At 37.9% G+C, this 14,709-nt stretch overlaps 1 protein-coding gene across 3 annotated transcripts in view; it reads right to left on the bottom strand.

Moving 5' to 3' along the window:
- The window catches only part of SEMA5A (semaphorin 5A), a 231,327-nt gene that overhangs the window by 204,871 nt on the left and 11,747 nt on the right, over positions 1-14,709 (bottom strand). For all 3 annotated transcript variants that reach the window (XR_014850013.1, XM_085052160.1, XM_085052159.1), the window contains exon 2: positions 8,777-8,975. Coding sequence is in view for 2 of the 3 variants with exons in the window: in XM_085052159.1 (XP_084908285.1) it covers positions 8,777-8,975 (199 nt within the window). In the remaining variant the exon portion in view is untranslated. The remainder of the gene's footprint in view (positions 1-8,776; positions 8,976-14,709) is intronic.

Raw genomic sequence — 14,709 nt, 5'->3', positions numbered from 1 at the left:
AATTAAAGGGAATTTGGGTTCTGACTGTCTGTGCCCTCAGGGAAGAGACAGGAACATCTGCTGCAATGCCTACTTATTTCTTATTTTTCTGAACAAGGGTTTGTAATTGTTTATGCTTCATCATTCAAACACACATATTGCATACAAATGTAAGAAAGTCTAAGGGAAAAAAGACTGAACCCCCACCTAGATGAAAGTGGTTTCAGTGCTACCAGCACAGTCAAAAACCACTAACTTCACACCTCATCCAGCACAGAGCCCTAATGCTCTTCCCAGGGAGAGCAGCTACAACTAATAGTTACCAGCTCTGGTCCCTGCGCTGCTGCTGCCAATCATCCTGAGTGTGACAGAGGGACAGACTGACCACGACAAACATTTGACATCCTTAGTCATGCACTGTCTTCAGAGGGAGTTTAATCTTTTGCATTTCAACATTCACATGCTGGCTTTGGCAGCCAGCCAAAAAAATTCATTTTGAAGGAAATCATGTTGCATAGATATGGGAAATCAGTATTTGGTCTCAAGACGGAGTTTTGTAAAGAAATCTGCTCAATTTTTAATACATGTATTGTAGGGAGCAGAAACATAAAACCAACTGCCCATAGACAGTTATGCCCTGTTATTTTTGTTGGAAATATTGATGCTTTAATTAGCAAAACCTTTTTCCCTAGAACTGACCATCCTGTAGTGATGCATTCCTACTTATGTTGGCATATGAACATACTAAACTTTTAATTTAGATTGTTTCAGCAAAATAAAATTTCTTGATCCTATCAATTCTGCCCAAGACTGCAGCTCATAAAGTATTTTCAGGTCTGACAATATTTCATTAAAAAATACAAAACCCAATGAAGTAAGACATAATGTAACACAAATGGTATAGAGAGCAAAGCCTGAAACTTGTCTTTGTAAGTGTTTGGAGCCAGGACATCAAAGAGGAATATATTCCCCACACCCTCCACTCCCCCACCACAAAAATAAAATTATGCCCCAAAGCCAAAAATAAAAGAAAGCAACTACTAGCAAGAAAAAGAAAAGGAAAAAAGGAAGAACCACGACACTACAATCAACACTTCTCTTTGTAGAATTTACTTTTGTTCTAAAAGGCATCGTTAAACTCCAGAGTTTTTTCACCATTAATAACTACTTTAGTCGATTTACTGTAGGGCTAGTAGCAAAATGGTCAGCTCCAAATTCTCAGAAATGGTAGAAAAGAGCCATAAATCCATCAAAACAAAATCTGAAGTGAACACTGGAAATGGAAAAACAGGCTTATGACAAGTCAAAATTTGGTCCAACCTGAATAAGACAAATTGTCATGTAACATGTGAGTATCTACCATGTTCAGCCACACAAAATCAGCCGCTACCCAGTGTCCTATAGTCATGTCAACAGCAGACAAGCACTGCCACAGATGGAAGACAGGGAAGAAAGTATGTGGGAAAAAAAAAAGCACTTTGAAGAAGCACTAACTGTGGTTGTCTATTTCCACACAATCTATCTAATAAACACAAAGTATCTTGGTAAAGTAATTTAAGAAATTAAGAAGAAAAACAGAAAATTAAGTAATGTTTTCCCACCCCACCTCTTAAGATTCCTGGAAATTTTAGAGCTCCAAGCTCCTGGCCAAGGGATGGGCCAGGGTCTCCCCAATCTCTCAGCCAAAGTGATAGGCAGAAGAAGGTGACATTCAGTGACAGGCAGTAAGGGCAGCAGGTGCCACTGAGTGACTGCAATACAGGCTTCATAAACACTGCACAGGATTTGGAAGGGAAGACTGCTGGAATGAGTCTTCCCAGTAACTGTGTCACTACCAAGTATAAAAACAAAGATGCCCAGGATCAGATGGCCAGTAACTGCAATTGTTGACATCTTTTCTGAACCAGCAGTCTAAGTTACTTAGAATTACAGAATGGTTTGGGCTGGAAATGATCACTAAGATCATCAAGTCCTAACCCAGCACTGCCACATTCACCACTAAACCAAGTCCCCAGGCACCACATCTCCATGTGTCTCAAATACATCCTGGGATGGTGACTCCACCACTTTCCTGGGCAGCCTGGCTCAACACTCAACATGCTTTCAATGAAGAAGTTTTTCCTAATATCCAATATAAGCTTTCCCTGGCACAACAGCAGGCTGATTCCTCTTGTCCCACCACTTTTTACTTAGGAGAAGAGACCAACCCACGCCTGGCTACAGCCTCCCTTCTGGCAGTTGTAGACTGCGATGAGGTCACACCTGAGCCTCCTTTTCTCCAGTCTTTTCTTATGAAAAAAAATTAAAATTCCATCTGGTGGAAAAACAAATAAAATAGAAAAAAATCAGAGCAATATCGTGCTCCCTCTTGCTTCAAGCACACACACAAAAGAAATTGACAGAACTTTATCTGCTTATGAGTTCTATTTCTTGATGGCTGATCTGTTTCTTTAACATATCCCAGTTTGGATGGTTTACAACCTTTTAGCAAAAACAGAGCTCTTTTGAAGAAGAAAAAAAGAAAAGTAACAAAACCCCAGATTTTAATTCCATCTGCCCACTTTGTACAGCTAGTAGATTGCAGCAGGAGCCTCTCACTCATTTTGCTGCTTTATTAACAACCAGAGAACTGCACATGCTCTGACCAGCCACATTAGGGCAATAAGGAACAAATCGGTCATGGAAAGGCTCATAAGACATGTTTGCACAGCTCACTAAGCATTGCAGGAACTGCTATTTTTATATTATCAAAATGTATGAAGATTATTAGCATTCTATGAAGGTCCAGCACTTGGTTGGGATGCCAAAATAATTCTACATTGATGCTTGCTTTAAAACGTGATCACTTTTAGGGGGAAAGAAAAAAAATTTGCTGGTTTGCAAGTCCTTTGCTTAGAGAATTCAGCTCCTGCCATTCCCTTGTTTTTATGGGAATGGGCATCAAGGACGCTGTGTGATTCAGGGAAATATAGGGGGATAGTAACCTTCAATCTCCAAAGACTTTTTTTTTAATTAACAGTGAAGAGTTCAAGGTTGCTGTTCCCCAGCAGGAGCCTAATCTCCTATACCAAGGTAAAGGCAAACTTGACTCAATACAAAAAAAAAAATTAAACTGTTAAAGGAATTATTTTTCTCCTTAAGAGGGGCTGCTTCTTGGCAAGGTAGTGCAAACAATCTCATAGTCCTATCATCTAGACAAACCAAAGTTGCAATATCTAGCAATCAACGTTTCTTCACTGATGAATCATCTTTATTTAAGGAAAAAAGCAAAATAAGATAGGGAATGGAAAGCAATACACCTTAATCCCACTGGCAAGAGGTCTTTGAAATGTGTTTATGAAAAACAGGAAAGAGAAGGAAAAGGCAGTGAAAACTAAACAGTTTAGTGGAATACTATTAGTTTAAAAGAAAACTTGAAACAAGATTAGGGGAAAGAGAAGAGAGTACAAACAAAAACAAGTTCATACAGTATTTATCCTTTTTCATTCAGCCCACATGTTATTTCCTCTTGGCACATGTTAAGTGCATGCACTCTGTACACAAACCACAGGATAAAATGAGCAGAGCGATGTACTGAGTCTATATTACTTAGACAAACATCAAGTAAGGGAATTCTGTGGTGGTCAGAAAATAAGGTTAAGATAATATATTTCTTAGGATACTCTAACCAAGGAATCAAAAATAACTATGCTATTTTTCTTTTCTGGTTAACCTCAAGTTGAAATGAAGGGTTTAAGTTCATTTCTTCTATGGATTGAGACATGCTATTTTTGAACATGTTTATTCAACAGATAACTTTGTTACAGCGCAGTATATATTTAAATTATCACTAAATATAGCTTCTAAAATTATGTGCACTGATGTTTTTTTGTTGAGACAGCACAACTTTAAATTACGATTATTTTATGGGAGCTTAGAAGAATGAGACTTGCCCCAGAGCAAATGATCTCCACTGTGCTTTCAGTATCAATTAAGTTCACAACTGCATTTTATTTCTGACAGAAAATCCTGAGAAAATCACCCTTATGCAGGTAAATTGCAGGACAGTCAATACTTAAAATTTCACACCTGAAACTGGATTTGTGTCGATTTTTTTTCCAGCTGACTCACACACTGCTAAGCAGTTGTAATGGTCCCTTCAGCTCTACCTCATGGATAGGGTCTGTCTACAGAACGAGTCTTCAGCTGAGTTTTGACAGGTCTGGTGTTTCAAAGCTCAGTAAATGTGTGTGTCTGGGGAAACAAGCTGCCACTGTAACTACTTTTATCCTTTTTGCTGATCATTTTCATTTTCGGTTTTGGGTTTTTAAATTTTATAAAAGGTCAGGTCCACAGAGAGCTACCACAAAGGTTCTGTACAGCAGGTGCAGTATGAAATGCTGGATATATATATACACAGACAAACGTTACACCACTCAACTGTTTTGCTTTGGGGTTTTTTGCCTAAGTTTAGTTCAACCTTTATAAAGTGTCATTGTTTCTCATAGAGCAAATTTGGTTTTTACAGCCTTTTATAACTGTTCATGTTAAGCACTACACTATAATTCCTTTAGTATAATGAGGGAATGTTTTCTCCAAGAAGCAGACCATCAGTAAACCCTAGTACACTTACAGACCTAACATTTCTGCAAACGAAAGTATATCCAAATAAAATAAAATCTAATAGAAACAATATTTGTAAGACTATAATGAGTAGCTTATTTAAGCCCTTTTTCTCTCTTAAGTCTTAAGATATTTCAAGCATAATTTCCTTCTTTTCTCATTGTAAATGTATGGAAAGGTGTGTAAAGATCAAGGATCTCACACCATGAGTCTCTTTATCCATTCTCTAACCTGCACCTTCTTTCCTTTCACCGAGTTCTAAGTTACACTTGCTTTATAACGCCTTGACTCCAGCTACTGGAATTAGTATAGCTGATGAAGTACATGCATGTGACATATGAAGACAGATTTTTTTAACTTTTTTATTGAGCCTGAATTTCAACAGATTAGCACATTTTTGCACATCTAGAGGCAGACTCCTCCTTGGTGAGAGAGGAACTTATAAGAGGGACCATACACCATCAGTTAGTTTCACCACATAAAACACTGAACTGCACACTACTGGGCTGATCAATCCTGTCAATCCATCCAATACTGAGGTCTATAAATCTGTTTTCTGTGATAGCTCCTAACAACTTCAAATAATAAGAAAAAGAAATCTTCAGCTTCCAAGGATGACACAAAGTGCCTTATTCCAGTTTAAAGAAACTGTGTGACATGAGATTTTAGAGCTGCCAACATTTTCTGATCTGTTGCAGACTTTCTTATTTTTAGATTATGGGAGAGCAAAAAGGTGCATTATGCAGTCCTAATATTAATTAGGCAGACAAACAAATTACAATATGGCTGTTAACACCATGTATGAGAGACATAAAGTTGAAGCTTTTAGATCATGTCAAAAATCCTTTCCAAGTGTGTGCATCTACTGCTACTGCATCTTCTTTTTCCTCTTCCATCAGCAAACAAAGTACTTGAGTAGAAGTTCCCAGCTGGAGGGTGAAATTCTTGCCATTTGCTATCAGCAGATATATCACAGTCTTCAACTAAAACTATTTAGCTGGAAAAATCAGTGCTAGAAATAGTATATGCATCTTTACACAAGGTAGCTTGACAGAATCAACACCTAAGTGAGAAATTGTTGATGGGCAGTGGGAAAGAAAGCTCTTTGAGGAGATATACTCCTTCTCCATATTTCACTGTGACAACTCCTGGGGACTACTTTGTCTTTTTATTAGTTTTTTTGCAGCTGTTCATCCATACGCTACACCAGACTCTCACTCCATTAGTTTTATTTAATAGCTTATACTCCATCTACCATACCTCTCAAAGGAAGACAAATCAAATAAGTACATTGCTACGTTGGCATACCAGAAACTACTAAAAAAAAAAAAAAAAAAAAAAGGCTTTGATCAGTTATAAATAAAACAAAAGTGTTGATATCTCTGTAAAGTTAGTACTCAGTTTACAAGCTTTAAAGTACCTACCACTCAATAGCACTCAGCCTTGGTTGATGTTCAGCATCCCACACAGTATTTAGCTCTGGTGGATCTAACACTATTACAAGATGAGTTTACAGAGTGGGGCATTAATGCAGCACTCAAAGGGATTTTAGCTGTTACAAATTGATTTCTCAACCCGATGCTGGTCTAGCAGCACTAGTAACATCAATAGATACAGAGAGCTTTTTCCTATAGGCATTCATGAAGTCAGGAAATGTCACAGGATGAGTATGGATATCAGTAAGGTGGTTGGTTGAAACCTGCCAACCCCTATTGCAGGATTCGTTCCGAGACTGGCTTCTCACACCCTTCTCTCTTTTTATATTCTGATACCCCAAGGAATCAATTCCTAACACACAGATTCAAAGACAAACCTCTCAGGCACTTTTTCCTTGGGTCTCAAAACTTCTGTTTCCCACTAACTAGCACTACTGCAAGTACAAGTCAAATGCTGCATGCCCACACCAACCAGGTTACCCAGCTATCACATGCTGTATACTGCATTGCAAATAAGTTTCTACATGTCCTTTCTAAGAGTTACTAAGCACAGATTATTGTGTAAAGTATGAACTACAGATTGTCAGAATGTTTTTCAAGAGGTTTCAGTTCATAAAGGCTAAGGTACGCCATGGATATGCACTAATTAATCATATTTTTACCACAGAGGTCAAGAGGGAGTCCAGCATTCAAAATCTTACTAGAGCTTGTATTAAAAATCTGACCATAAATGTTTCTGCATAATTCTATTTCCCACATATATTTACAGCAAAAAGAAACCGGTTTTGTTCAGTAAACTCTGTGACACTATCTCTGGCTACATCAAATATCAAAAGATGCAACTGGAGCAAGAGGACAGACAAGGACTCTCTCCCCAAAAAGCCTTAGCATAGTGACTTAGAACTGGAAGGACATCACTAAAAATTATATATGGGAGAGAACAAGAGATGTCTAGAAGGCAGGATCAGTCTAAATTTAAGAAACCCTCCTAAATATTGGCTGAATTAGATTCATAAAACGACACATTTTTAATCAACTCCTAGAACCTAGCACTGGTAATGAGTCTCAATTATTTTCTTTTACAGTTGCATATATAAAACCCAAAAGTACATGCAGCGATCTCTTAGTTTGTGAAATTAAGAAGTTAAGTACCAGAATTTTAACTGTGCTACTTTAATTACTTTAATTTACAATATTGTGTATGCATGTCCTGATAAAAAATAGAATTTTAAACTAAATTATACACATAATATGAATGCTAAGGAGAATAGATATTTCATCAGAATAACTCATACTGTTTAGCCCACCGATAAATGAGTGATAAAGGTCCCTCCTTCACAATACACTGATGGTTTGCTGTTCTAAGGTACAGAGTTCATTCTCCAGTGTATTGAAGAACAGGACAGCTGGTACCATGACTATTATTATACCATTAAAATGCCAGAACAAAATACTTTCTGCAAAGAACATAACATTGTTTTCTCTAAGGTTATGAAGAGGATGGAAACAAATCTTTTTTCAATTAAAATTCAATAAATTCTAATTCATTGGAACAAAAAACTTACACATGTGCTTTCTTAGAAAAACAAGAGGAATGCAGTGTGTAATATAATACATCTTAATCCCTACATCCTCATAACTACAAACTATTTGGAACTCATTCTAAGTTATGACACTAATGGAAAAATCTCAATTCAAATAAACAAAAAAAAGTCAGATATGTTATAACTGCCTCAGGTTTTTACAGAAAACATCCTCCAAGTATTCTTTGCTTTATGCCAACTGTTCCTCAGTGCTCCACCCCAATACTCAAGATGACAACCACATGTATGGAGAGACTGTCTTGGTGAAGCAAAGAACTTGTGGTGCAGCTCCAATTATAAAAAGGCTGTGTGTATCAGGCATAAGCAGGGACAAGGAGGAATTCAGAAAAATTCCACATGGGCATGCAGGGATTACATCAGGTACAGTGGAAGTTGCAACTTGCACAGAATGTCAAGGGCAACAGGGGCAGCTTCTCCTGCTCCAGTAGTAATGGAAGGTTGACCAGGGATGAAAGGTTGAACAGGGAAAATATCAGCCTGCTGCTGACTTGGGCAGGTGACCTCATGCCAGCAGACGTGGATGATGCTGAGGGATTCAATACTATCACTAAGGTTTCAAAGGCATCTGCTGCTTAGCAGAAGGGGTTTAAGAACCACCAGCCAGAGAGGAAATGTTTAACACCCCTTTCTCCACCTGAGCCAGTAGCAAGTGGAATATCACATGGGCGGATCCTGGGACCTGTTCTGTTTAACACCTTAATCAAGAAGGGGAGGCAATAGAATGCAGTCTGTAAAGTTTGCAGGTTACACCAAATCCAGAGAAGTAGTTGATAAGCTTGAGGGTAGGAGTGTCACCAGAGAGGCCTGGACAGGGTGAAGGAAGGGGACAAGAGCAACTTCATGAAATTAAGCATACACATGTAGAATCGTGCACTTGGAAAGGAGTATCTCCATACAACAGTACAGTCTGGTTTCAGTCACAAAAGAAAATGAGTCACCCACCTTTAAGTGATACATTCAGCTTCAAATTCTGAACAAAATTCAAAAACCTAGTTGTATTTAATTTGCATAGAACACAGACCAGATTTTTATATAACAGCACTGAATGCACCTTTTTTTCCCATGCCATTCTACATTAGATGCAGTGGTTTCCATGAAGTGATTATGCAATACTTAGACTACTTCTGAAAAAGATTTTTTGAAATTACATCTTACCTTTGTATGCAATAATTGGGTGCTCAGCTCTGTGGCAGTGGGTATCCTCTGTTGTTGCTGACTCCAGTGTTCCTAATACCCCAAGTCCTGCCAAGAGCAGTGTGAGGAGGCAGCTTCCTTTCATGGTGGTCATGCTGTCCTCCACAGCAGTCACTTCTTTTAACTGTCTACTCTTCTTGCACTCATGTGGGAAAAGCACCTGGAAAATTAAAAGAAATTTATTCAAGAGCAAGACCAAACCACAGAAAAAATGAGACAATTCTTGAAGTCTAAAACAAATCAATCATGCTTTCTTTCTGTGTAGCGTTTGACTACTCAAAGTACACTGTGAGCTGCTCCTCTTATTACTTCACAAACCTATCATCAATTACCCAATTTAGAAAAATTGATCTATCACCCAGCAGGATTAAAAAACTGATATTCATTACCCCCTCTTTTTTATTTTGCAACATCTGGGGAAATGAATATTCTCCAACATTTTTTATTTTATCCTCTTAGAACAAATGTATTTAAACCTAACTTCCCAGTTCACTTGGATCCACTGCTGCTTGCCCTGCTTTCCTCAGAGATGAGAGAGTGCTTCGACTTCTTGCAAGTACAAGGTAGAAAAGGAATTGCTCCCTCATTTGACTGACTGCTATGAGAGAACAACAGCCTTACAGCATGTATTTTTTTGCCTATCTGTAGAGTTTGTATGGAACAGCACAGAAAAGGGTAGGACAAGATTCACCTCAGTGCTCTGACAGATACTTTCGCTTCACAGCAGTGAGGGTCACTGGTTCTGACACTGGTTTAGTCCCCATCCATTTGCCAAGACTGATGAAAAGCCTGTGAATTGCAGACTCAAATCTTGAAGACCCCTTTACAGTAAAATTTAGATACCAACCAACCATGCAATGGTTTTCATTCAGAATCAAAATGAAGTTCAACTCCCTGGTTTTTTGAAACATCCAATAACCAGACACTTATATAAGTAATATAATATGTACAGTGTCAATACAATTTTAGATCCAACCCAGTTCCTTTAGTTTTATCACTAAAAATATTCCAAGCAGTAACAACCTAATCATACAACTTGAAAGAAACTTTCAGCACTAGCAGCTTTACTGAGTCACACAGGCTTGCGTGCTGATAACATGCAGATATGAGACATCGCTGTCTTTCATGGGGGAAGACCAGAGATTTGAAATAGCTCCATAAAGGCAGAAATGTCACTCTGCTAATTAATGAAGCAATTCAGGAGAAAAAGAATCAGCAGTTTTGACTTCTAATACGTTTGATCTCACTGAATTTTAGTGTTCTGTTTAATAAGGTGGAAACTTTCTATTTGTGTAAAATAAACATCCTAAACACATTTAAAAAAGGGCTGTTAATGAAAAGATACTCCACAATAACATCAGTGTGTTTTAAAAGCTACACTCAGAAGGCAGAATGGATAGCAAACGTTGGTCCCTAATGTTACAAAGCACCAGCCATCATAAGACAAACTGCTCTCTGTTATCACCTTATTTTGCTACCTTTAGTTGCCTTCCAGCTTAGACCTGGACACTTCTAATCCTCATTAATTTAAACTAAAATAAGTAGATTGAAGATATAATACATCTGAGCAGTACATTTAACAGTCAATTCTCTGCTAAATTTTCTTACGTTACTGAATAAAAAGAGGGGGAAGCTGCTTGGCAGGTAAATTCATATTCTAAGGACTAAGATGTAAATGTTAACAGGTCTGACATCATGTACCCTGCAGGTATCAAGAGGATTTCTCCCACCTGTTGCCAGTGAACAGAACTCAGCAGCAAAACCAAAGATTCCTTCCCAACACCACCTTTCCTCAGCCTCTAAATCCAAACAGCATCCTCTTTCAGGACAGACTACTTACATGCCCTAGGTGGTCTCTGACACAGTTGTTTACAAGTTATAGTCATGCTGTGGAACGATTTTGGGGCCAAGGAGTTTTTTCCTTACTAGCTGAACACTTCCTCTCACTCCATGCATCTCACATGGCAAAACTGAGGCAGGAAATACTCCTTTCTCTCAATCAGAATATCCAGAGACAAGGAGAAATAAAGAAGGGTGTGAATGCACTTCTGACAATATATCTCAGAGATAAACAGTAACCATCTAAATTTCTCTCTACATCAAATTCTAGATGTTTAAATGTATTACACTATTTTATTAAGTCCATTAGTGATTTTAGATGCATTAATTTAAATATATTATTGTAAGGAGCTGCGAGGAGAAACTTACTTGTAACAGCTCAGAGAAGAGTCTTCAGAGACCCTAACTGGCAAGAGAACAGTAAATCAAGGCAGCAGATAGAAACCTCATCACAAGTTCTTTAAGTCACTATCCACATCACTACACTATTCTATGTGTGGAAGGAGAAAGGAGTCTGGAGACTGTACCTAATGCACTGCTAGAGTAAAAAATAAAATATGTATTTTTTTAAAGATCCCCAAACAAAACAAGCATAACCAACCAAACAAAACTCCTCCCCCAAGAACCAAAAAAACCCACACAACCCCAACCCCCGCAAAAAATACAACTAAACCCCCTGCAAAGAAACACACACCTTTAACATATACCCACAGCATGAAGCGATGAACAGACACCTTAGAAAAGACTTCAAAACCAAATGTTTTTCCCCAGATCTTGTAAGGGCTAAATTACTCCCCTCTGTGCACCCCTGAGCAAGGACTGCTGCACAAGTTCCATCGCTGCCCGAGGTAACAGCTGTGAGAGTGAGCCTGTGGAAGCATGCTACCCAGATCTGAAACAGCAACAAGGCAGAAGTCTTGAAGCAGACAAAGCAATCTTTCCTGAAATCAGCCCTGCTCCTTACTGAAAGTGCAGCTTTTGTGCCAAGAAGTGATAGCTAGCCTGAAGCAGTAAGACAAGACAAGACAAAACCAAGAGAAACCTAAACATTAAAAGATCAGGCTGATTCCTTCATTTCTGTATAATTTCCATATGCAAACCTCTCTCAACAATGACAATAATGGTCAGGTCAAAACTCTTCAAAACATATCCAAATAGTGACACTGATCAGCTTTTTAACTATTGCTAATATTTGGGAAGGCTGCACATTGACCTGTTATTTGCACAACTTTTCTAGAAGAGACTTTTATTCAGACTTTCAACAAATTACATTTTACAAGTCTGTAAAACAATCTGAGGATGCAAAATAAAAGAGAAAGAATAAGCAGTGCTATAAGATGTAATTTATTTCAATATATTATTTTATTCCTGTATGTAAGGAGTCTTGTGCTCTTATTCTATCCCTCATTCCCTTTGTTTTGATCCAGTTTGCCTAGAAGAAATATAAAGATGAATGAGGCCAATTAGGCCAAGGTATTATATTTTACAAATGTAGCATTTGCTTTCTCCAACAGTACTCAGTGAAGAAAAAATATAAAAAAACAGAAATTCAAGATTTTCTGTTTTAGCTGAGCCAAAAAAAGACACCTATTGCTAAAGAGAAAAAGTGTGCACAGCTAAGCATGCAAGGCAGGTAACTTCTACTGCTAGGTCCAAGCAGATTCATTTAGAGGCTATTCCTTCCAGGCAATGAAGTCCTATACTCAAAGTAAAATAATCAGGATGTCAATATTTCTAGATCAGTTAAAAATCCCTGTGTTGGAAGTACAATTTACCTCTGAATTATAAACTACATTTTCCTTTTTTTGATCAAAATAAGTTGCTGTATAAAAAAGAAAGCTGCCTCAGCTGTTCCAAATCAAAGATGCTTTCAAATAATTATCATTGCTGATTGTGTGTCAGTTTAAAACTACACTTTTAGTGAAAGATGAAGTGAGCTAATGTCAGTATAAGTATACAAACAGCGGGATCTGGCATGTTTAAAAGATGCCAATTTCAGGACTGGTTCTGGGTACACACATTCACAGGCAGGTCTGGAGTTTCTTTACATGCACACCAGTGTTTACTCTTGCTGCTCATGTAATTTGATGCAGGAGACTCATTCCACTTTCCCTTGGCACTTTGCTCCACATCCTCATTTGCAAAAGAGTAAAGATTTGGAAAAAAACTGCTCATGTGAAGTAACTATTCCAGATAATCTTTTTGCACTAGTACAAACATGGAAAAAAAGTATTTACCTAATGAAACAAACTATACATTTCAAGGGCTCATTAGAACAGAACTATGAGTGCAAAGAAAGACGCTATCCCATATTGCTACTGCACACACTTTAAAATAGTAATAATTATTTCATCTTTGATCATGAGAATTTTATTAAAAATACCTAGTTTGTCCTAGTTTTATGAAAAATACCTAGTTTTGTAAAAAGCTATCCATACAGAAAAAAACCCTTTTTTTCTGTTTATTAAAAGAAGAGAACACTTGCTGGCTGCTGCAATGACAAGGAGATAGGGAGAACTGTTACTTACCCTTTACCAAAAAAAGACACACTGTTGTGTATCACTAGTAAGTACACAGACAAATCAGGAAAGAGGGAATCAGCACTCATATGGTCATAAAACTGGAGTACATAAATACCCCTACAATGTAGCTCAGTGCCTACTTCTGTAATTTTTCTTGACTTGTTAAAGCCAAACTCAAACTCATACAAAACATTTGAGAAGAAGACTGTTAGAGAAAGGAATATATAAAAAATACATCTGTAATCACACCTACCAAAAAATATAGCTAAATTCTAAGGCAATGAGTATGCTCTCAATTCACCAATTGCGACAAGCCCTGGAGCCCAGAAGGAAAAAGGGATGGAGGCCAGAAGCAGGCATCAAGAAGGCTGTTTCAAAAAAAAAAAACAAAACAGTTTTTACTATAGTGAATCCTGTTTCCTGTCAAATGCACAAAACCCCCAAACCTATACCTCTTCATAGCATAATTACTTTGAAATACATTCCTTACTCAGTATAGCTTTACCAAAACAATTTGCGTATCAGTCAGATACACAATTAGATTAGAGCAATAGCTCGAAGATCACCTCATCAGACATCAAGATGAGACTGGAGGCTATAGATCTTCTTCAGTGAAATAATCCAGTCGTACACTATCACATCTCATCACTGGACCCAGCAATGCAGACTGTTTACTATGTGGCAGAGTAGCATATTCTGATTTGTATTTGCATAAAGTGAGAGTCAGCTTCAATTAAAAAAGTGATTACTGAGTTCCTTCAACTTTTTTTTAATACTGTCATTTATTTCTGCAGTGGCATGAATTTTAAGTTCTGAAAGAGGCAGACAGCCATTAGCTGTCATTGACTAATGCAGTCAAAAATCAATCCTTGACTTCATAGTGACATTCTGCCAAAAGACTGCTAATATCTGTAGCTGAGGGTGACAACTCATAAAACAAGAATCTGTCATCAAAGCTAGTTCTCCAGTGCTTCTCATAGAGCTGATACTTGTGATCTGTGCAAAGGAAGCACTGCTTCAAGAACAGTGGCCTGAGTGAAGCCAGGACTTTGGAATAACTCCTCAGAAGTCAATTATCACACTGTGGGCTTCTCTGCCTCTTCAGTGGGGCAGGAGCCACACAGCTCCCTGAGGGAGCACAGGCCAACCCAGCAGGCCCAGACAGAAGAGACCCACAGGCAATTTAGGGGTAGGAATAAAGTCAAATCAGCACAGACTAGGCATAAGTTCCAGCAAAATCTCAGCACTTTTTTCATATCCCATTTTTTCTTATCTATCCATTAGCTCCTCAGCATTTTTTATATCCTCCCAAGACACAGATTCCTACTTAGTTTCCTTCCACTTATATCTAGTCTCTTGTTCCAGTCACTGAGAGCACCTTTCCCCATGCACTGTTTGGGACACACACTAAACAGTGATCCTGTAAAGTTTTTCTTTTACAAAAGAACTTTAATGGAAAAATGAAATCCTAATGATTGTTTGTAAGACAAGGTCTGAAAATGGAATTATAAACAGGGGAAGTTTAACAGACAA

This window comes from Lichenostomus cassidix, chromosome 2 (genome assembly GCF_008360975.1).
Source record: "Lichenostomus cassidix isolate B80296 chromosome 2, HeHo_3.0, whole genome shotgun sequence".
NCBI lineage: Eukaryota > Metazoa > Chordata > Aves > Passeriformes > Meliphagidae > Lichenostomus > Lichenostomus cassidix.
Note: the sequence above shows the minus strand (reverse complement) of the source record. Positions and strands in the feature narration are given on the sequence as shown.